Here is a 24973-nt window from a genome sequence, read left to right as displayed (position 1 = left end):
GTTTTGAACCAACGCTTTAAATGGAGAGAGAGGACGCCGATTGGTTTCTCGCTTCAAGTTCCTCTCTCCCCGCTCGTAATCCCTACGCTTCCGTCCATCTTCGCCGCTTCCATCATGAACCACCCGTCGTCCGCTTTTGGCTTAGGTTCTGCCGCTCCGCCTCCCCCTCCGCCTGCCGCCCATGGTGGCCCAGCCGGTAGGGATTGGAGGACGTCGGTAGAGCAGTTCTTGTCGGATCTCACAGACCGGAACCTCCGTGAGAATGCGTTGCTGGAGCTGTCCAAGGTTTCACGCTCTTCACTTCTATTCTCTTGGTTGTCGTTTTTGTATGACGTCGATCTTGATTACCGGGAAGCTCCGAATTTTGTTCACAGAAATGTTGGAATGCAAAATGCCTGTCTACTTGTGGATGTATGTAAAAGATCTTGATTGGTATATCACCATAACAATGGGGATTGAGAAATCGGTTTTTAGGTATTGACTGCATATTTAGCATATAAATATCATAAGAAAGGTTGTTATTTTTACGGTTTAACTGGAAGAAGTTTTATATTTTCCGTTTTTCTTTTACACCAGGAATAGCATTGCTCCTCCTGTTGACTATATCAGTAATCATGGATTTAGATCTCTTTTGTCATGCTTTACCCTTCGTTTCTGGATAGAGTAAGTTGATTGATATTTTGCACATTAATCGATGAGCATATGACGGCTCCACTTTTTCCTCACGGACGTTTCTTCTTCTCGCTGTGGCATTTTGAATAACAAGTTAGACTTTTCTAATTTAGTCATGACAAATATTTCAAAGCTTTGGTTTTCTTCTTATGACCATTGTTTATTAAGAAGTATTGATGTAGCTATATGTGCAATTTTTGTTTGGCAGAAAAGAGACATATTTCATGATTTGGCACCTCTATTATGGCACTCTTTTGGATCTATTGCAGCACTTCTTCAGGTTAGTTTGTATGATGATATAGTTTTCTTGATATTTTTTCTACATTAGTTAGAGAAGGTGAGTTAAATAGATATGTGATAGCAGCAAGAAGATTTTTGCTACCAAAAACATTTTTGAGTGAAAATAGGTATTAAAAAAATTGAACAAGCTTCTCGAAGCCATTATCAATTTTCATGGCTTCACTGAAAGGCCTACACTAATCCATCTAGAATGCAACATATCCGCATCAACTTTACCCACAAATGTAGATCTCTACAATTCCAAGTGAAGAAAAGTCTTTAGACATTGGTTCAACCATACTGAAGAAGCATCATAAATCCATGACTTCATGCCAGAAGTACTTTCTGTAGTGAACTATTGTCTTAGTTTCAAGGTTTCACAAAGATATGGCTATATGATATCAATAATTGATTATTATGCATGCTAAAAAAAATTCTGACTTTTTTCTAGCACAACAAATTCTTGGAAAATATAATTTGTATGTTCTTATTTTAACAATATATTCTTGTAACGTAATATAATAAACTTGGAATATTATATAGTGTGTAGTTATTTCACTGAAAAAAGTTGCTCCAATGATCTTTTCCTTCTTAAGATATGCCTCCATGCAGTGTGGATTTACTTTGATGTGATTATTGTACATTTGTCCATTTGACAGACTTGCATGTATCACTTTATCTGCTTTTGTCCTGAGACATAAATAGCTAATAAGACTCCTTGCCTCTCCAATTACACCAAAAACAAAATAACACTTCTAGCTAGTTGGAAAAGAGTTGGTTACTAACTTAAACATATTATTGACTTTCCCATAACTTATTATTTGCAGGAGATAATTTCGATATACCCTTATCTTTCTCCTCCAACTTTATCATCAGCGGCATCAAATCGAGTTTGCAATGCTCTCGCCCTTCTTCAGGTCATAAGTTGCAACTGACTCTTTGTATTTTGTTGTTATTCTTCATACTTAACTAAGGTTTTATTCTTCAATTGTATTCTATACCTTTAAAGATAAGAATTAGGGTCATCTTGTCTTTTATCTTTAGCTTTTATTTTATATTTGGCATTAATTGTAGTTTGTTGAAGGGGAGCCTTGGTGCAACGATAAAGTTGTTGCTTTATGACCAAAAGGTCACGGGTTCGAATCCTAGAAACAACTTTTTGTAAAAAGCAGGGTAAGGCCGCGTACAATGGATCCTTCCCCGGGACCCTATATAGCCGGAGCTTCGTGCACCGTGCTGCCCTTTTTTATTAACTATAGTTTGTGCTTTTTATTAGCCATGGCTGATCCCCAATCAAAATGAGTTGGCATTGATGGTGCTAGTAGCTTATCAAAGTGTTGTTTGTCCACATTGATTGGAAGAAGGAAAAGATAGAGGCAGAGAAGGAATAAAAGAGGAAGAAGGAGAGGATCAGGAGGAGGAGGAGGTAGAGGAGGAGATGAGAGATTATTTCCCCTTCATTTTGATGAAGAGGTGGTGATGTAGTGCTATTGTTGTGTCTTGAAGAAAGAAGAAGAGTTATTATCCGCTTATTCAATGAAGAAGAACAAAAAGTTGTATATATGCTACTCGAGGCTCAATGAATGAATCAAAAACCTCTGTTTCTCAAAGGAAGGAGGAAATATTTTGTTGTGTTTTAAAGAGGAAGATGAGTGATGTCGTAGAGGAAGATTAGGCCAAATAAGGAATTTTCAACATATTGTTGCTGTGTCGAGCTATGTGCTAGTTTCCTCGGCTAACAAAATGAGTTGCTTTGATTATGCCTACTGAAACAACATGATATTCAAGACCTTTCCTAAATTGAAATTGGTTCCTTATAGTCTAATTCCTAAATGAAAAATTAAGATACTTGTTAATAAATAATTCTACAGTTGAGAATATTTTAACTAAGATTCATCCTTATTAATTTTATTGAATGTGTGACAATTTCATTAATATTTATTTAAAATGTTTTTAATAATTAGTCTTTAGTAATATAATTTATTTATCATTGATGTTCATTATTATTTATTGTTATTCTTTGTCATTATTATTAATTATTATTTAATTAAGATTGTTTTATTTTTTCTTATTTACTAATCATTATTCAGTTATATTCATTTTAAAGTCAACTAAGAGGAGGTTCTAAGAGTAGATTTTGTGGGTAAAACTAGGTTAGCATGACAGATAAATGCCAATTACATCAAGTAGCTGCTCTTTGATGTGAAATAAAAATTCATAACCAAACCAGAATTTCAAACAATTTAATTCGTCAAAGAGAAGACAATATGCAACTCTTCTTATTACATCTTGGCAATGATATTCTCCTGATGAACTTCTGTAAACTTGCTTTGGGATAGAAAACAACATGTCAGCAAAATAGCATGATAAAACTTTTATTGTTCTTGGTGATGAGTATAATTTCGTGGTTGCTTTGGTAAACTACTGCAATCAACTAGTTTCAACTTCATACTAGCTGACCCTACATAATCAGGATATACAAATTGTTGTATTGAGTTGTAGTGGAAGTTGATTCTATCGAGACTTTTTTAATAAAAGAAATGAAAGTCACCCAATTTTGTTCTTAATTTACTTAAGGTAGAATTCTAGGTACTTATTAAGAAATGTAATTTCTTTCTTACAAATTGTAATGATAATAATTCGGATTCTGATTTTTTGATTGAGCTGTTCATGATTCTGTTGATTTTTTCTGTGAGAAAATTTTAACTTTTTTCTATGAGCTTAAAATGTTCAACAAACACCAAGATTCTTAAAGTGATTAAAATTAATATATGTTGTTTTCTGGTTACTTATCACAGATTGATCCTCATAGATTGAAGAATGCATTTCCTACTTCATTTTGTAATATAACTCGCCTTATCCAATTTTCTCACCCTACGGGTTGTTTTTTCTGCAGTCTGTTGCCTCACATTCTGAAACAAGAGTTCATTTCCTAGAGGGTAATTATCAATTATGTTTGTTTCTAATACTCTATTCAAACATTCACTTCTATCTTCATCAAGGATCTACCATCTCTTTTATACCATTGAGACTAATGGAATGTTCAAATTTTACTGTGGTAATGGTAATATATAGTTCTGTTTTTTGTTACTTTTTTCAATATACTATCATCTATTTCAACCTTCAATTTTGTCTAACTTCTATTTAACATAGAATATCACTGGGAAATACTTTTATTTGCAACTTGTATTTCTCTTACATAATGTCTCGTGATTTATTTCTTGCAAAACTTTCAACAGAAGGTTCTAGATCATCATTGGCTCATTTTATTAAGAAGCATGTTTGGGTGTGATGCTGTACACATAAGATTTGTCTTTTGCATTTAGATTCTATCTTATCTGCATCGTCTCATATAGGGACTGAATGCAAACCCAAATAGCTGGACTCATCACTTGGTGTTATAATGTTATATGAATCCTATTTACTCATTGAATGCATTAGTCATCTTCACAATTTTTGAATGCAAGTCTACTTTTATTTGCTCAAAGGGCTCAAAGGTAAGATGCACAAATGCAAGGAAGTTTCCTTACAATTCCATATGAAATTACTTTCATCTTCATCCAAGTGTTTTATTATTTCCTGTGAGAGTTGTCTAATAGAAACATTGGTTCTAAGCAGTGTTTTAAATTGCGTAGCGTTGGTTCATAGCGTTTTTTTCTTGTCATTGCCGTAAATAGCGTAGCGTATAGCGCAAGCTTTTCGTGCACGTCAATGTTTAAATTTTAAAAAATAAAATATACTTTTATAAGTAAAATAAAAATAACATAACCTAAAATTAATCATAATAATTCATTACATGTCGAACAGAAAGGATCTGGATCGATCCAGCGACCGATCCAGATCCTTTCTGTTCGAACAGAAAGGATCTGGATCGGTCGCTGGATCGATCCAGACCCTGGATCGGTCGCTGGATCGATCCAGATCCTTCCAGGGTCGAACAGAAAGGATCTGGATCGATCCAGCGACCGATCCAGATCCTTTCTGTTCGACCCTGGATCGATCGCTGGATCGATCCAGATGCCCGACTTCTGGAAATCGCGAAATCGTTTTTGCTCCTTCGAGAAAAAAAACGAGAAGGAAAACCTAAACGAAGAAAACGAAAGGAAGGAGAAAAGCTTACCTCCAATCGCTGTCCCTCGCCACCACTCACAGGTCACCGCTCGCTGCTCGCCGATCGCCGCCTGTCGCCTCTGCAGTCTGCCCTACCTTCGCCTCTGCCACAGTCACAATTCGACTCACCTTTGCCCTAGCTATTGGTAAGCAATTTGTAATTTTAGCGCCCGCTATGGGGCGCTAGGGCATGATAGCGCACGCTATGTGCGCTATCAACGCTTTTGTCCCGAATAGCGTGGGCTATTCGGGACAATCGCGATTCAGCGAACGCTCTGCAGCGTTCGCTGGTCGTAGCGCGCGATAGCGCGCTATGTAGCGCGCTATTCGCCGCTATTGAATACACTGGTTCTAAGTGATTTTCAGTGCAAAGCATCCCTGTAGAAGGTATGGCCATTAAGAACATGATTTTAATTTTTAACATTAAGGACATGTTGAGTGTAGATAATTTCAAAGCTAACATTCTCTTTAAGATTTCACAATGGTGTCATGAGAAAAGAATACAGGAAATCATTTCCTAACCGTAGTGCCAAAGAAGTGGTAGCTTTGGTGGAATAGTGTTACTGTGGGATATATGAGATTTATGTCTACCTTTAGAAGACTGAATTGTCAATAGGTTGAGGCTGACTTATTATAAAACCTTATAGATTCAAGTTAAGTGCAGTTTAGTTAGTGAATATTTTTTGCATTCCTTGCCTTATTAAAGGTGTTTGCATCAAGGTTTAAAATTTCGACCTGTGTCGAGGTTTCGGTCCCAGACCGGAACGATACGGTTTTGATATCGTATCGTGCCGTGCCGATACAGTTTTGGTATTTTTTTATTCATATATAGTAATTATTAGATAAATATATTTATTATTAGTAATTATTGACTTTCTTATGGTAAAAAAGAGAGATAAAAAATTTATAAAGATTACAAGATCAACCTTGGAAAAAACTTAACCACTCAACATATGTTAATTGTATTAGATATGTACATCAAACATAATATTGATAGAAGAAAAATATGTATGACTCCTAATATGAAGTGGTGGTAATTAAAGAATGGGAAGCAAGGTATCTTAGTGGTGACTCGAATACAATATAAGATAAGATAATATTAAATTTAAAACAGTGATTGTGAGCATACTCGGTGAGTCAAAAGGTTGACACTACCAAATAAAAAATCTTAGTAGTAAAATGAGGAAGTACATGAGAAATTGAAGAAAAAAGAAAAACCTATAAGTTATTATACATTTGTAAGAACTAAGAAAATTTTTAAGAAGTATGTAGTAGCTTAGAAAGAGGTCAAAAACTTAGTAAGTGAAACTAAGAATAAAATTTATGAATGCTTTTATTGTCTTTTTTGTTTGGTTCTTGTATTTGTCTTATATTTAAACAATAAGTATTTTAAAATGTTTCTCCACTTCCGAAAGAGTTTTGAGGAGGAATGATAGATGGTTTGCAATAGCGATTCATCGGCGAATTATAATCGAGAAGTAAGAGTCTGAGGGTGAACTACTCAACCACGTAAATGCACCTGTTTGTATTTTTTTATTGTTATCCTTGTGTTTTGAGTTGTTCTATATTTTTTTATTGTGCTAACTCAAATTATAGATACAAACACAAATGAAGCGAGCATCTATTTAACCCCTCTAGCCTCTCTAATATCCAAAAAAAAAAAGATATATAAATAAATATTTTGATACTAATTTAAACTAACAAAGAAAAATAGACTAACATGAAATAATAAATGAAATAGAAGTTTTGAGCTTGGATGACGTCACAAAGGAGACGATGTGATTGGATCATGATAGGGCATGCCAATTAGGATCACAACTTTAAGGTGATCCTGAAGACAATGACATCTCTAGCATGCTCACTCTGACTTATATCAACATGTCTCTCATGTTCATGGAAGTATTCATTGAAGGTCTATAACATATTGCCAACACACTTTCTATCCGATCTAACTCTAATCATGTGACATCATGGAGGACAAGGCCTATTTAGTTCCCAATGGCAAGTGTAACACTGCACTTGATGGTGCGCATTGGTGCTACCCTAGGATTAGCTAGTACCATTTAATGAATTTGCATTCTATACCACTAACCCTCCCACAAGATGGTTGCAAGATTGACATCAAAAGGCATAGTGCCATTTGTTGGATCATACCATTTTAAATGATTAACCAGGTTGTTGGATCATACCTCTTGGCAAATAGTCTAGTGGATTTGACCTAATTTAATTAATGTTTGAAAATTTAGTTTATTATTTAGTTATTGATATTTTAATCCTAAGGAAAAATTAATAAATAATTTTTTAATAATAAGTTACCATAATCTTCTTTGCTGCTCTAGAAGAAATGCACTTGCTTGTGCCCAATCATGTTGGTGGCTACGAGAGCATACCTTCATTAGAGTCAGTTTACTTTGCCAGAGCGGCCTAAGCCTATAAAAGCAAGATAAAATTATGATATAATATACATAATTAAAATTATACAACTATAACTATATCCATATGCTCCCATATCTCCAAGGACATCCATCTCAAGTAATGCAATCGTAGGGTTAGCATGTTGTTTGTCTATTTTGTCCCTCCGCCGTGCTAACTCTCAATTATAGTGTAAAATTTTGCAAAATTAGGGTTGTAAACGAGTAAAACCGAGCAAAATTTTGTGTTGTTCAAAGCTTGTTCCAAGCTAAATTAATCTAAGCCTAAAATAAATTAAGCTGTTGAAACCGATGTCCAACTTGGCTGGGTATCTTTTTTACAAGCTTGATCTTGGTTCATATTTTTTAAATTTTATACATTTTTAAGCTATCAATATGTTTCATATTACAAGTTTATCGGTACATCTTAAGAGTTTTTTTTTGTTAGTTACAAGTTTGATAAGAGTTTTGTTAATGAACATAATTTACAAACTTTGTTTGTGAATATTGTTCGTGAACATTAACAAGCTGAATGGACGTGTTAAACTTGTTCATTTAATTTAATGAGTTATTTAAGCTTGTTCATGTAATTAGCCTTATGTATGTTGAGTGAACATAAACAAACTCTTACTAAACCGAACATCAAGTTTACTCATGAACATTTTGCTTGTTGATAACCCTAGGCGAAATCAATCTTTAGCACTCTGCTACCATGCTTGCTGAACCTTTGCATCAATCATATAGAGTCATCATAATATGTTATTTTGATAATTATTTATGAATTAACAATTTACATTTACTAACGACTAATGAAATTAAAAATATGCTTACAACAAACTTCTACCACAAGCTCTCCTTATGTGACATTTACATCTCACACCACCTCAACTAAACATGTCAAAATAAGTAGAGATGTGAATAGAGACGATACTAGAGACTCATAAGTCATAACTACTAAAGGTAAGATTATATCTTTTTAAGAGATGGAGATATATATAATAGTTATATTGAAATATTGATGCAAGTTAATAACAAACTAATTAACTTAGCATATCCTGTTTGCTAAAAGGTTTATATGCGACCTTATAGCTATACCATGGTAATGCTGTTATGGCATAGCTTGGTTAGATGATGGTAAAACTTAAAGGGAAGTTTTATAAAATAACAGTTATACTTGCTATATTATATGGAATTGAATGTTGGGTTTGAAGTGCGCTCACTAGCACAAGATGCGTTGCAGATGAGGATGTTAAAGTAGATGTGCGGATATACATAGATGGATTAGATATGATAAGAAATGAGAATATTAGAGAGAAAGTTGGGATTGTACCGAGAGAAAATTCTGAAAGACATATTTAAGATGGTATGATATGTACTTAGGCGATCAATAAATACATGATGTATGAGTTCAAAATCTTGAACGTTGAAGTTTCAGTCTTTGACGGAAACGATATTATTTTGGTATCATGCTAATGTTTTTATGCATGGTGTTTGTCACAGGGTGTAATTCCGGCTCACTAAGAGGTACCCCACACTTAGTGACAGGTGACAAGAATGATAAATTCAGCTACATGTCTAATTGCAGTCGACTTCTAGTAAAGGAGCATAATGGGAAACAACTACGTGTTTTGGTAAATATGAAAGTTAGGTATGCATTTTAGGGTATTACGAAACGTGGCTACGTAGTTTAGTGAATTATCATTAGAATATTTATTTTAATTTTTAAAATATACCTTCTTATCTTAATTCCCATATGAATTTTACATGGGAACATGAAATAAAATCAATTATCCTCAATAATTTAATTATTTTAAAATCCATTTCACTATTATATATATTTTTAAAATAATTATATAAACATATGTAATTCATTTATTTATATATTCATGCACAAGGAAATGCATAACGAGTTAAAGGATAGATTTACATACCTCTATATATAGTAAAAAAAATTTGAGTGTTAGCAAATCAATGTGCTCCACTCGAATTCGTATTTACAAATACAATATAAAAATAATTCAGAAAAACTCACAGGAAATATTCAATTGTAATAACAAAATCTTACATAAGGCTAAAGTCGATGGATCCAATTTTTGATCTCACTATCTCATATTCTCAATTCCTAAACATCCATTACTATTGAGTAACAAATTAATTTATCTATTTCTCATATCTAAACTATACAACCAATCTAAACGAAATCTAATAGTATATCTTTCCTTTGTCTGATGAATTAATGAAAAGTGTTTCACATGAGACAATTGAATCGTGCTAGAAGAATAAAAACTTGCTATTTGATGTGAACCTAAGGAGAAGAAAGTATCATGAATCCACAATTAATTGAATAAAGAAATAAGGAAAGTTTAAATCAATAAGATGGATGAAAAAATCCTCGACCCAATGCTTAAGAAAGCACGAACCTTGGGATTGAGGTTGGGATTGAGGTTGATGAGTCTTTGAATGCCATAAGAGGATGTCTTGATAAGTTATAGTTCAATGAAAAACCAACAAGTGAGAACCTCACCATGCTTTAGATTGAAACAAGTCAAAAGTTACATGTATGACCACCACCCTTTTTATTTATAACGATAGGGTGACCTAAAAACCCTAAAAGGCCAAAAGGAAGTCCATTTAGAAGAGGCCTATGTAGACTACATATCTAGTTTGGGTTTAAGTCACAATTACACTAAATAATGGTAGAAATTGAGCCTACAATCTAAATTTTCCCTACTAAATACACATGGAACTTAAGAGACTAATTAAGCTAATCTTGAATTATGTCGACTAAGCTGCATGACTTGCTTTTGGTCAAATCTGCTTCAATTGTAGTTTTGACCTTAACATCTTCAATTAGCACATTAAGTGCTTCTTCGTCTTTTAAGCCTTAGTCCTTGTAATTGGGCCTCTATGCATAATAAATCATCAACAACATCTAGAGTTGATGCTCCTTTTCTTCCATGGCCTTAGCTTAGCTTGTTGAGCCGCAACTTGATCTCCATCTTTAATTCCATCATTCTTCCTCTCCTCAAAATGATTCATCCTCAAATCTTATCACCTACATTAAAGGGAGAAAGACCAGAAACATTAAATGTAACACTCACATTATACTCACATGGTAAGTTAAGTTTGTATGCATTATCATTGATTTGATCAATAACTTGAAATGGTCCATCTCCTTGTGGATGCAACTTGGTATAACGTTTAAACAGGAAATCTATCCTTTCTCATATGAACCCAAACCCAATCTCCTGGTTCAAAGATCATTCTCCTTCATCCCTTGTTGACTTGCATAACATATTGTTCAGTCATCTTTTCAATTTGTAATTGAACTCTCATGCATGTCTCACAAACTTGACATTTTTTGTACTATCAAAACTAGCATGCTGTGACAAATCCAGATGAGTTAAAGGGTTGAACCCATATACTACTTCAAATGATGAAAAAATTAGTAGAATGTACAAATCTATTATAAGCAACGAATGGAATACCGTGTTGTGCCACCTGAAATAGGTGTTTTTACTTTTCTGACACAGGACCGACATTGGCACAGCGCATGCAATAATTTCGTGTGCATCATTGCATGCACAATTGAGGGAAGAAGGAAGCAATTTGGGCAACATACCTTCTGTCATCCAATAAAGACTTAACCTGGAAGCATCAGAGAGACCACCGGCAAGAGATCAGTAGTGGCGAGCAATGACGAGACGATTGTGCGTGGCGACGAGGCAATTGTGAGGCGAGGCAAATTATGCGGAAGGGGAGGAGGTAACAGGAATCACAGAATTTTGAGTAAAAGTAGGGTTTTATAAAAGTTTTAATTAAATTGTATATTATATATATAATTTCTAATTAATTATTATATAAATTATAATTACATATTATATAAATTAATAATTAATTAAATAAACTATTATTTAATTAATATAATTATAATATATAATTTTATTATTTTTATTAAAAATGTAAAAAAATTAAAGTTAATAAATAGATAATTTATATCAGCTTTCTTCTCTCTCTTCGATATAAATAAACAAACCAATAGCTTTCTTCTCTCTCTTCGATATCAGCTTTCTAGGTTAGCAATCGACTAGTCAAGCCTCATCGGTTGAATTTTTGTGAGTAATTTGATGATTAGTTGTAACTGTTCTAGCATCAATAGTAAATTAGGTTAGAAAAAAATGTCCTCTGTAATTTAGCTGTCTGTATTTTGTCATGGGATTGACGATACTGGGCTGCTTGCAGTGAGCGATATAACTTTTTGCTCCAATAGTAAATTAAGTTAATAATAGTCAATTGATGCCTAGCAATTGATTACCCCCAAAATCAGAATGAATTGAAATATTATGTTTGGTGCCTAGTCGTCCTCCAATTGATTGATATCAACTGTCAATAGAATGGTATGCCATTTCCAGCTGCTTCTAGCTTGAATTCATGCTTACCTTTGTTCTTCTAAAGTACTAGCACTTCCATGTTGACTTGACCTTGGTGTTAGGAGGTTTTCGAGACCTCCGCGACTTTCTCCTTGCCAAGAAGCTCCTCACTTCCGTGACTTCCTCATGTTTGTTGGCTGGTCCTTGTCGTCAGGACTTCATGCACCTACCTGCCTAGCGTTAGGTCTTAGTGATTCATTGGAGCTTCCTTTGCTTAGTGTTTGGTCTTCGACTCGTTGAGGCTTCTTTTGCTTAGTCTGATCCTCAAGTTTCTGGAACTTCTTTTGCCTAGCATTCGTTCAGGGACTTCCTTGGCATAATGTCCGATCCTAGTGATCCCCGTTAGAAACTTTCTACCTTGTCTATACACTTGACATTCATGTGAGACAAATAACATGTCTAATGTAAACATTGGCCAAATATCAACACCATGTGCATGATTGCACCAACAAATATGTGATCTCCAGTTTGGCCTTTGTGATGGTGGAAGGCTTGGGTTTATGGCCTCATTGTTTAGCTTTTGCTAGCTGAAACATGTAAGGTTGTAGGAGTTTTAATTGTGCCATCAGGACAAGTATAGAATAACCTAAACAGAGTAGTTCCACCGAGTTAGATTCAAATCTGCCAAATTCAAGATTTAATTTGATAGTGAAAACAGTTTTGCCAAAGTGAGTGCAGTTCATCCGAAGGTTGTGCATGTGTGGCCATGTGTATAAAGGTGTATTTGGGATCATTGATAAAGGAGTTAATTAGAGATGCAAGATGGAATTAGAAGAAATGGGCATTTACCAAAGTGGCAATAGGAAACTTCAACAGGAATAAAGTGGGAACTATACTGAGTGAAAGTAGAGAGAAAAAAAAAAGAGAAAAATATTTTTTTGTACTTTGAGATAACCAATTGTGGGAACAACATTTTAATCCATCTTGTATATGTTTAGCTAATGAAAAGCTTAACATGTGTCTAAATAGTTTAGCTAATAGTTGAAACCATGAAGGACATGTTAGATCCACTTGGACATCCTGGCAATATGGAGCATTGTTATTGAACAGACACTTATTTTAAGGCCTAAAAGGAGAGTTGGGATACATGAAAAGAGACTTTAGAAGCATTCGAGACTTGCGACACTGTTCTACAGTATTCTGGGCAACAACAATCATCTCTTCGAACAAATGGTCACCACTTCAAAAAACAATCATCATTCTAGACTAGATTACCCAATTCCCTTTGGCTCCATTTTGCTCAAGCAGCTGCACCAAGTCTTGCAGAGTAGCTTTCCCATAGCCCTCACTACCTGTTAAGCCCAAACAATCAAACTTCTAAACAATAAGAACTGTGTGCAAAGAGTAAATAACTCTTCTATCTCACCTGATAGATTGAAATATATTCCTAGGTGAAGAAGTGCTACTAGCAGAGCTCAAACCTTTAATTGAGACTTTCTATCTCCTTGATTATTTTTAGCATGTTTTCCCAAGTGGTTATAATACCCGACGACAACCAAATATCTTTTAAATTATGGTTTGAACGGTCACGAAAAGTAGTCTGCAGAACGAACTTAGTTAACCTAAATAAAGATCAGGCCAACCTACATAAAGAATTTGACTGTTACGATCCAACAATTCAATATTAGGCCAATCTGATAAGTGCTTTGGTTGCCACAGCCAACCTTAGGTTGACATACTTTGAAATAAAAGTTAGCTCTGCAAATTCTACCACTTAGGTTCACCTAACAAAAGGCCTAGGTTGACCTACCTGGTCAATTTCAAAAAAAGGATTTGTCTTCTAGGATGTGCTTCTTAGATTGACCTACCTTCAAATATATATGTTAACCTATCAACTAGCTAGGTTAGCCTACCTTCAATCGAGAAGGTAGATATCTAGGATGTCTCTTCTAGATCACCCCAACAAACCTGTAGTTCACCCTAGAACCCTAAGACATAATTCTAAAGCTATTTAAATCCTTCTCGTTCCTCTTTCCATTTAGCATTGCATGTGTTCAACTTGAAAACTGATGAGACTGATCCAAACACATTACTAAATTACTAAGTACAAATAGACTCAATTAGCTATGCTTTGTAGGTAACAAATCTTTCATAGACTATCATTTATCTGAACATTGTCTATCCAAAATGATGCAATACATGAGTTATCTACAGCTGATCTTCAAAGTTGATAACTTACATCAAGGTAGAAGTTCCACATAGTCCCGTGTTTGTCCTATGAATGATTTAATCACACATTGAATGTATTTAAGAAAGATAAGTAAAGATGTCTACAAGTCTATGACAATGATATTAGTTCAAACCATCAAACTTAAGTTTGTTAAACTCAAAAGTGATGTGAAGTCTATTCATAAGTAGTTATACCCCATCAAAAAGCCATTACTCTTTTTCATATTTTAGTTTAACTTTAGTTAGATATTGTCTTATGACTCATGTTTGTCCACTCATTTTGCAGCACATATACCTTTGTACTTGTATCCCTTTTTGAATACAACTAGTAAAACAAGGCCATTCGAGTATCTAAGGTTGACCAGCTTGGGAGTTATCGGTGCTCTTGTGAAGGTACCTTCTATTTTCACTCCACCTATGTTGTCTGTTTCAGACCAAGATTTTATTTGATAGCCTCGAATTTTTTGCATTATATTTGCAAATGTATTTACTTGAGAAAGTTATGAACTCATTAATTATCTCAATTGCAGGTAGATGAAACTGAGGTCATTGGATTTCTTCTCCGAACTGAGATAATTCCATTGTGTCTGCGCACAATGGAGATGGGTAGTGAACTCTCAAAAACCGTATGTGATCCAAGTTATAACCTATTCTTATTGGAGAAATGTGACAAATTATTGTTACCTCTGCATGTTTTTGTTACATTGCTTTTTTTTTTTTTTTCTTTTTTAATGAGGGAATGTTATGTTTCCACTTCGTGAACATGAACTATATGAATACTAAAAAAACATTGACATGTTGGAACTAAACACTGTACTTGTTTGTTATTTTTTAACTTGTATTTTATCAAACAATACCATTCAATTTTATTAATAGTTTTATCTTTTGTACATGTTTTTGTAGAACGCGTGTATTGAACTTATGTGCATACATGTCCATGGATAAATGTGTTGTTCTATGTCTTCTATTATGAATTTTATGACGAAGATGCAAGATTTTCAGTATTTAGTTGGTAACTTGTAATGTGCTTATCTAAATTGGAAGTATTTGTGAAATATCATTTCAATTTGGCATCTTGTCCTTTTTGCAGGTTGCAACTTTTATTGTCCAGAAGATATTGTTGGATGATGTGGGGCTTAGCTACATTTGTGCGACTTCAGAACGGTTTTACGCTGTAGGCCAAGTCCTTGGATCCATGGTCACATCACTTGCTGAAAGACCATCAGTGAGATTACTGAAGCATATAATTCGTTGTTACCTCAGGCTTTCAGAGCACCAAAGGTATGCTTTGTTAGGCATGCTTTTTAGCTGGTAGAAAGGTGCTTTTGGATGTCCAAGATTAAAACCTCTTTTCTTCAATAAGTTTGTGATGCTTATTGAAAGTTTTATCCCAGTTGATAGTTTGTCTAAAATGTCACACATGCTAATCAAACAACTTAATTTGTTCATTCGCAGGGCATGTGAAAGGTTGATCAATTATCTTCCTGATATTCTAAAAGATGGTTCAATTAACAGTTATCTTCATGTAAGTGTTGTTGCTACTTCTCTTTCTTTTTCTTTTTGAAAATAATAAAGATAATTGGTGACCTAAGCTCACCAAAAATGTATTTATAAGTGATATTTTCCACAAATACAAGATTGACTTTCTAAATCCACAAATTAGAAAAGAAAGGAATTCGAGAAATAGAATACTTATACAAGAAAGTCCTAGCCACAAAACATGGAATGTCAAGGGAATGGTGGAGACCACTATCAACCAAGTATAAACCACCACCTATCCCTGTATAACCAGATAATTTCTCTTAATAGGATTGCACACTTGTATGTAACCAACCTATGCAAATTATGCAATACAGCGTTATATGAACATTGACAGAGATGCACAGTCCACCCAACATTGTATACTGGGCATCCAACATTTGAGCGATGAACTTTGACAAGAAGTCAGTGTCATTTGCAAATTAAAGTATGTTTAGAATTTTCAAAGGGATTCTAATGGGTGTAATGCCTCCATTGCTCCATTTGCTCTACCATAAATAAGCTTTCTCTGTGAGAAGAATGAACAATCCTTCTGCCCGAGTCCTTTCTGTTTTAAAACCAAGCTTCATGCTTACCATTTACTAGCACAACAATGTGATTTGTTATTGCCTTTTTGCTCTATCCACCTCAGCCCCCCTCTAGTTTAAGCACCAGAATTAGATGTTTACACTGAACCTATATCTTGCTCTTGTGACACTAACCAGAGAATCTCAGAAGCATACGTGGTAATCTTTTGCATCTTTTCCTTACAAGAAGGCAAACTGGAAATTGCTAATTTGCTTTTTTGTTACGTGTTGTAAGCTCTTTGCCAACACTTCAGATGCAATCAATGTTCTAGAGTCATGTGTTTAAAATCTTGCAGTGTGATAGGTCCATCTTTTGGGAGTCGAGGGTAAATATTATTAATTATGTCCATTTTTTTTCCAAGAAACAATAGAATGAACTTGGATTTCTTAACATGCAGGATGGTTTTACAAAGAAAATTAATGGCTAGCAGTTCTAGCTTATTAGAGACATTTATACAATACCTTCAGCAGCAGTAACATGGATATAGTAATCAGCTAAATGATGTTTCCAATAGATGGCTAGCAAGAAACTATAAAAGGTGCTACCAATTGAGTTCCCTACCAATTGGTCTATTAGCTGCATTATAGTATAGTTAAGCTTAGCATGAATTTTCAATCTGCCATCGTAGCAACAAAGGCCCCTTGGGTTTGTTTTCATCACCCCCATTACTTCATTAACTGAAAAGTTATTTGTATCTCCTTTTAGCTAGCTCTAGAATTCCATTCCTAAAGCAAATCATCCCACTTCTTAGAACATATCAAATAGAACGGTCATTCATTCTTATTGTTATTTCATACCTAGGGATCCATAAAATGTACAACCATCTTTGAATTAGTGTTCCCAATGTTTGGATATTGTTTGATGCCCACTGAGATCTAACTGACACTGACAACTGAAAGAGGTGTGACTGATTGTTGAGCCTGCCATGAATAACATTTCAGCCCATCTAGGTGTTTGAGTAGCCAAAGAATAGATGCTCTATCAAACATAAATGATAATCTGAGAACAGAAGATAAATAACGTAGTGCAATGATCCTCTTTTCTGGTTGAGTTTCACTTTTGTATTCACTTTACTTTGCAAAACTAGTTATGCAAGAATTTGAAATTTCTACTAGCTAAAGAGTGTTGAACAAAACCATTAGATCTTGTCAAACAGCTGTCACAGCCTGTACAAATTTGACAAGCTGTGAACAGATTTCACATATTTCACAGCTTGTACAGAAATAAAACAACTGTGAGTTCAAAGTAGGAAATCAAGAGATTTAGTTAGAAAGATATTAATTTCTTATATATAGAATAATTAGATTCCTATTCTCTCTTCTATTGTAATGTGATATATAATGGATAATTCCCATTCTGAATGTAATACAATTTTTGAGTAATATCATTTCTATCCACATTTTTTACATGATATCAGAGCTTTAGCCTTCATTGCTAATTCTCTTTTCTGCATTTCTTCATCATGGCTGATTCTCAAAACAACCAATTTCTAACAACCCTAGCCAAGCTATTGTGTTTGATGATGGTAGTTCAGTCCAAAAAATTGGTGATCTGTAGAATATTCGGGCTTCCAATCGACTCAATGGGAAGAACTACTTGAAATGGTCTCAAGTTGTTCATACGTACTTCAAAGGCAAAGGGAAACTTAGCCATATTCTTGGGACAAGAACTGCCATCGAATCCAATTTTTGAGGCATGGGATGAAGAAGATTATGATTATGTCTTAGTTATGGGATTCCATGGAACCATCCATCTGATACATATATGTTTTTCTCTACTGCTCATGAAATTTGGGATTGCATTACCCGCACTTACTTAAAAGCTCATAACGCTATCCATGTTTATGAACTCAAAGTCAAAGCAGGTGCTAATAAACAAGGAGATAAATCAGTCATTGAATATTCCACGGTTTTGTAAAATTTGTGGCAAGAACTCGATTACTACCAAGTAATTGAGATGTAATATACTTCAGATGCTGCTGTTTTGAAGAATTTTATTGAAAAGGAGTATGTATATGATTTTTTGGCCGGTTTAAATCCTGAATTTGATCAGGTTCGGATCTAAATCATTGGCAAAGATTGCATACCGTCCCTAGCAGAGGTGATCTCTCTACTCCGGGCTGAGGAAAGTCGACGAAATGTGATGCTTGAGCGCCAACCCTAGATTAGCCCTTGCCGCCAAAATTGACTCGCAGGAGAAAGATAAGTACGGCGTGACTTTGATTAAAGACAATAAAGTCCATCTTTAGTGCAACTACGGTAAGAAACCTTGCCACACCAAAGAGACATGTTAGAAACTACATGGTAAATCACCAAGTCGAGAATGGGGAAGCCGTGGGAGGCAACACAAATCTCAAGTACACTTGATCGAGCAATCTCATATTAAAGACAACTCAATCCTTGGCAGATTCAACAGTGTAGAAATTGAGAAACTTTGAGGATTGTTGGGTTCCCTTGATAAACCGTCTGGCGCATGCTCTTTGATTCTCTTAGGTACCCCCTCACTCTCTTCTTGTATGAATTCCTCAAACAATTTGTTTGATAACTCATGAATAATAGACTCCGGTGCCACAGACCACATGCCCCTCAATTTTCAAAATTTTCTCACTTATAACCCCAGCTCAAGTAACAGAAAACTTATAGTAGCCAATGGATCTTTAGCCACTATTACTGGTTTTGGAAATGTTCATCTTACTCCTAACTTTTTCCTTAAAAACATCCTCTATATACCAAAACTGTCCACCAATCTTGTTTTCGTTCAAAAATTAACTACTGAACTTCACTGTCATATCATTTTTTCCCCTTATTGTCTTTTCCAAGATCAGGATTCGGGGAGGAGGATTGGACTTGCTAAGGAACATAGTGGTCTTTACTACCTTGAATCCACTAAGAAGATAATTTGTCTCCTTTCATCGTTCTTCCAATAAGGACAATATTTGGTTGCATCACAAACGCTTGGTCATCCCTCTTTTAGAGTTTTAAAGGTCATGTTTCTTCATCTTTTTCAAGAATTGGATGTTTCTGAATTTCAGTGTGATGTTTACAAATGGGCAAAACATTCTCGTGTACCCTTTCCTATTAGCAATAAAAGAAGTTCTACTCCCTTTTATTTAATTCATAGTGACATATGGGGTTCTAATATTCCCAATGTTTCTAGGTCTCGATGGTTTGTCTCCTTAATTGATGATTGTACTCGGGTTACATGGGTGCTTCTCAAACAAAAATCTGATGTTAATATTATTATTTCTAATTTTCACTTAATGATTCAAAATCAATTTGGAGTAAAAATCAAAAGCGTTAGAACCAATAACGTTAGAGATTACTTCAACCAAACTTTGTCCTCCTATTTCTAATCCCAGGGGATTATTCATGATTCATCTTGTGTTTATGCACCCCAATAAAATGGAATAGTAGAACGGAAAAATGGACACTTACTCAATACTACTCGTGCTATACTTTTCCACAACAATGTCCCTAAATCCTATTGGAGAGAGGCTATCCTTAATGCCGCTTACATAATAAACAGACTTCCTTCACATGTCCTAGATAACAAGAGTTCCATGCAACTCCTCAATAGGTTTCATCCTCATTTCTGAACCACAAATGGACTTGCTCCTAAGTTTTTTGGGTGCACTGCTTTTGTTCATATCCACAGTCCACTTCGAGGTAAAATAGATTCTTGTGCCATCAAATGTGTCTTCCTTGGATATTCATCCACTGAAAAAGGGTATAAGTGTTGCCACCCTTCATTTCAAAAGTTTTACATCTCGCCGATGTTACCTTCTTTGAACATACCCCGTTCTTCTCCAAGTCCTATCCTCAGGGGGAGATTTCAATGACAAAAGATAGCACTTGTGAGTCATTTGAACCCATTAACACACTTGATCTTTCTCCTACTCAAGTTCGTATCGAATCACTTTCTATTCCATCTAGTGAGTCTCCTCCTAGTGATACTCTAAGTATCCCTTAAGTGATTCAAGGAGAAAGGCCGCACCAGAATCAATACAAGTCCAAGAACCTCAACCAAAAACCTCCGACCCTGATATTCATCATTGCTAGAAAATGTGTAGAGAATGCACCAAACACCCTCTCTATCCTTTATCTTACTATGTTTCTTTTAAACATCTATCACTAGCTCACAAAAAAATCATTGTGAGTCTAAATACCATGACTATTCCTAATATTGTTACTGAGGTATCGTCAAAAAGGGAATGGAGGGATGCCATGAGGGAGGAAATGGATGCATTAGAAAAGAATAAGACATGAGAGATTGTTGAGAAGCCCAAGGGGAAGAACATTATTGATTGTATGTGGATTTTCACACTAAAATATAAAGGGAATCTTGATCAAGAGAAATTAGATTAGTTTTAGAAGATTATACAGATCAGACTATGCAGGTTCTTAGTGGATAGAAGATCAACTCAGGTAGTACTCTTGGGGGGTAATTTGGTGACATGGAGGAGCAAGAAATAAAATGTGATGGTAAGATCATCTGCAGAATCAGAATTTAGAGCTATTACTCTAGGATTATGTGAACTACTTGGTTGAAGATTATTCTGGATTATTTGAAAATTAAATGGGAATACCCCATGAAACTCTATTGTGACAATAAGTCAATTATAAATATTGCTCATAATCCCATTCAACATGATAGGACTAAGCATATTAAAATTGATAGACATTTCATCAAGGAAAAATTAGAAGAAGGATTAGTGTGTATGTCATATGTCTCGTCAGAATTATAATTGGCTGATGTGTTAACAAAGGGACTAACAGTTCTAGATTTCACGATCTTATAGTCAAGTCGGGAATGGAAAACATCTATTCCTCAGCTTAAGGGGGAGTGTCAAACAGTTGCCACAGCCTATATAGATTTGCTAAGTTGTGAAAAAAATTTCGTAGATTGTATAGCTGTGTCAAACAGCTGTGAATAGATTTCACAATTTGTACAGAAATAAAACAGCTATGAGCATAAAGTAGGAAATTAAGGGATTTAGTTAGAATGATATTAATTTCTTATATATAGAATAATTAGTTTCTTATTCTCTCTTCTATTGTAATGTTGTAAATAATAGGTAATTCCCATTCTTAATGTAATACAATTTTTGAGTAATATCAATTCTATCTATATTTTTCACAGATCTTTGTGTGCGCGCGTGCACGCCAAAGCTTCATTAATAACATCCCTTCAACATTCCATGTAGTGTAATAATCCTCCTTTAACTCCGTACATGATGAACCAATCATGGCCGGTCCCAAGTCTGGATAAAGGAGAAGGGTTGCGTTTGGTTGTCAGCTAAAACTAAGGCAAATATTCAATGAATGAATCCATTAAACTATTGTGCTAATGTTGTGTTGTTCCTCGGAAGGAACACATTACATGTCCAATTGTAATGTCTTAGAAAGGACCACTACATCTCCAGAGCTCGGGTGTAGTGATAAATATGCCAGAGTTCTAGTTGCAGTGTAGTGTAACATTTTGGTAAGGACCGTTACATCTCCGTGAGAACTTGGATGTCGTGGTAAATATGTAAGGGTTCTCATATAGGTTGGATAAGAACAAATAGTATAGAAAAATTATATAGTCTAATATTTAGACCATGGAACATAGAAAACCATCAATGGAGGTAGTAGATGCGATGATTAGGAGAAAAATTTATATTTTGTGTATACATGAGATAAAATGGGTAGGCGAGAAGACAAATATAATAGAGAACTCGAATTTTAAGTTATGATACACGAAAGAGTAAACAAGAAATATAGTGGGTATTATTGTAGATAGTTTATTAAAGGATAAAGGTGTTGGAATAATTAGAAAATGGGATAGAATTATAGCTCTCAATATAGTAGTGGTGAAATAAACTATGAACGTAATTAACATATATGCATCTCAATTGGGATTAGCTGAAGCTACCAAATCAAGGTTTGGGACGACTTAGATAAAGTATTATAAAATATTCCACCAAATAAAATGATTTTAATAGGAGGCGATATAAATGAGTATGTCGGAGTGAAAAATAAGGAATATGAGAGGGTACATGAAGTTACATTGAAAGAAAAATTATATTAGATTTTGCGATAGCATATGATCTTATATTAGCTAATATATTTTTTAAGAAAAAGAACAATTGGTCATGTTTAAAAAATATGAATAATAAATCGCAAATTAACTTTATTATGGTTAGAAAGAAAGATAGAAAAATTTATAAAGATTGCAAGGTCATCCTTGAAGAAATTTTAACTATCTTACATAGCTTAATAGTGTTGGATATACGCCTCAAGCATAGTATGAATAGAAAGAAAATATATAAGACCCGTAGAATTAAGTGGTGAAAGTCAAAGGATGGAAAACAAAACATATTTAAGAAGAATGTAGTAGTTCATGTATTAGGTGAAATATATGGTGACTTTAATACGACATGGGATAAAATAACATCAAAATTAAAAATAATAACTAAGAGTGTAGTTGGTGAGTCAAAGGGATATACACCAAGTAATCTTTGTGATGGAATGATAAAGTACAAGCGAAAGTGAAGGAAAAATGAACAACATATAAGGAATTGTATTTTTGTACGAACGAGGAAATTTTTAAAAAATATACAATGGTTAAGAAAGAGACTAAGAAAGTAGTGAATGAAGAAAAAAATGAAACTTTTAAATGATTATATCAAAAATTGAATATAAAAGAAGGGAAAAAAGATATTTATAGAATAGCCAAAGTGAGAAGAAAGAAGACGAGATTTTATCCAAATAAGATATATTAAACATGAATATAATAGAGTACTAATAAATGATGGAGAAATAAAAGATGAGTGGAAAGAGTATTTTCATCAACTTTTTAATAAAAGTTTAGCTGACCAACTTAACTTAGGTAATTTATTGTAAAATTCAAAATTTAGAAGTAGAACAAACTTTAAATGAGATGCAGAATGAAAAAGTCGTTGGATCAGATGATATTTCGATAGAGGTATCTAATTGTCTAGGGAAATAATGTATTAGAATGATTTACAAAATTATTTAATATGATATTGAAAATGAAAAAATATTTGATCATTGACGGGTAAGAACTCTAGTTCCCTTATATAAGAACAAGTGAGACGTATAAAATTATGCAAACTATATGAGTATTAAATTAATGAGTCATACCATGAAATTTTAGGGAAAAAATAATAGAATAAAAATTAAGGAGAAATCAATTTGGTGCTTGGAAGGTCGACAATAGAAGTTATAGATCTTCTTAGGCAAATAATTGAAAAGTCTCGGGAACAAAAATAAGATCTACACATTGTTGATTGTGAAAAAGTATGATAGAGTCACGAGAAATTATATGGAGATTTTTTAAAGAAGAGAGGTGTTAACGTAACTTATATTGAACTAATTAAGGATATGTATGAGTAAAACTTAACTGAAGAATTTCCAATAAAAATAGAATTATATCAAGGATTAACTTTAAATCCCTATCTTTTTATATTAATTATGAACGAACTCACTAGATACATTTAATGCATTGTATCGTTTGTAAATATTATTTTGATAAATGAGACACGTGAAGGAGTAACTACTAAATTAGAATTTTGGCAGACAATATTAGAAGTGAAAGGTTTTATGCTTAGTAGAGTAAAGACAGAATATATAGAATTTAAGTTTAACAATATTAGACTTAATGAGACAATTGTTAAGATAGGAGATAACGTGTTATACTTAGGATTATTTTTGTAAAATGAAGAGATTGAGAGAAATGTCTTATATAGAATACAAGAAGGATGGTTGAAATGAAGGAGAGTGTTAGATTTTTATGTGATCGTAAAATACCTACCTCTAAAACTTAAAGGGAAGTTATATAAAATAACGATTAGACCTGTTATGTTATATGCTAAATGTTAAACTATGATTCTAGCATACGAGTAGAAAATGAGAATTGTATAGATGAGGATGTTAAAATAGATGTGGATATACAAAAATAAATAAAATAAAAAATGAGAATATTAGAGAAAGTCAGAGTTAAGAAAACATCCTTTTTAGAATTTTATTTGAGCTTACCTAGTTATAGTATTGATAACTTTTTAGACAACTCAAATCTATAAGCAACTTCCGTTGTCTTTTAATTTGATCCTGTTCATTTTGCATAATTTTAGTTTCCTTGTTAGCATGTTAGACATTTGAATACTCTGGATTTATATTTATTCATTTCTTGGTAGTAAACATGTCGTTAAATCTTTTGTGTGCCTGTAGGATGATCCTGGAACTCGACATTGGCTTCAACAACTACTACACAATGTTAACACAGCAAACCGAGCAACTAATCATCAGGGACGACTTGATCACATTATTGGAAGTTAGGATGTTAAGGATGGACGAATTTGATTCAGTTATAGTTATCCCCGTTTGTTTTTTTTTTCTTTTGCAAATTAGCATTTTAGGTATGATACATAATTTATCTCGTCATATTTTTTGTAACCTCTATTTTTTCCCCCTGCTGGATGGTGCAAATATTAACCATTTCTTGGAGATAAGTTAAGGATAAAATTGTAATTAATCCTGAAATTATTGAAATTAAGTGGACATGAGTTTTGTGCTCTTAAATGTTATGCCAAACGACTATTTTTTAATTAAAATTAAAATATCAATAAATGAATTAAAGGTTGTTGTATATATATATATATATATATATATATATATATATATATATATATATATATATATATATATATAGAGTTAACCTCTAAATTCAACCTTTAAACTTGAAAAGATAAAATTGTAAATAATATATCTGCAGACGTAAGTTTGTAGCTTGTAT

The 24973-nt window shown here is 33.8% G+C and overlaps 1 protein-coding gene across 1 annotated transcript; it reads left to right on the top strand.

Annotated features, from left to right (window-relative positions):
* Positions 1-28: 28 nt before the first annotated feature.
* LOC122027423 (CCR4-NOT transcription complex subunit 9-like) lies at positions 29-24677 on the top strand. Its single transcript, XM_042586376.1, has 9 exons — positions 29-285; positions 881-952; positions 1779-1868; positions 3848-3890; positions 14358-14464; positions 14602-14697; positions 15162-15352; positions 15527-15596; positions 24409-24677. Exons 1-9 carry the CDS (start codon positions 115-117, stop codon positions 24514-24516), a joined length of 948 nt encoding a protein of 315 aa, XP_042442310.1. The 5' UTR covers positions 29-114; the 3' UTR covers positions 24517-24677.
* The last annotated feature ends 296 nt before the right edge of the window (positions 24678-24973 follow it).

Source organism: Zingiber officinale, chromosome 10A (genome assembly GCF_018446385.1).
Source record: "Zingiber officinale cultivar Zhangliang chromosome 10A, Zo_v1.1, whole genome shotgun sequence".
Classification (NCBI taxonomy): domain Eukaryota; kingdom Viridiplantae; phylum Streptophyta; class Magnoliopsida; order Zingiberales; family Zingiberaceae; genus Zingiber; species Zingiber officinale.
Note: the sequence above shows the minus strand (reverse complement) of the source record. Positions and strands in the feature narration are given on the sequence as shown.

Excerpts from the sequence above, each read along its gene's own strand:
- LOC122027423 (XM_042586376.1), top strand. The coding sequence starts at position 115 with ATGAACCACCCGTCGTCCGCTTTTGGCTTAGGTTCTGCCGCTCCGCCT. Across the intron at positions 14,465-14,601 it reads TTATCGGTGCTCTTGTGAAG|GTAGATGAAACTGAGGTCAT; the intron begins GTACCTTCTATT and ends TCTCAATTGCAG. Across the intron at positions 15,353-15,526 it reads AGGCTTTCAGAGCACCAAAG|GGCATGTGAAAGGTTGATCA; the intron begins GTATGCTTTGTT and ends GTTCATTCGCAG.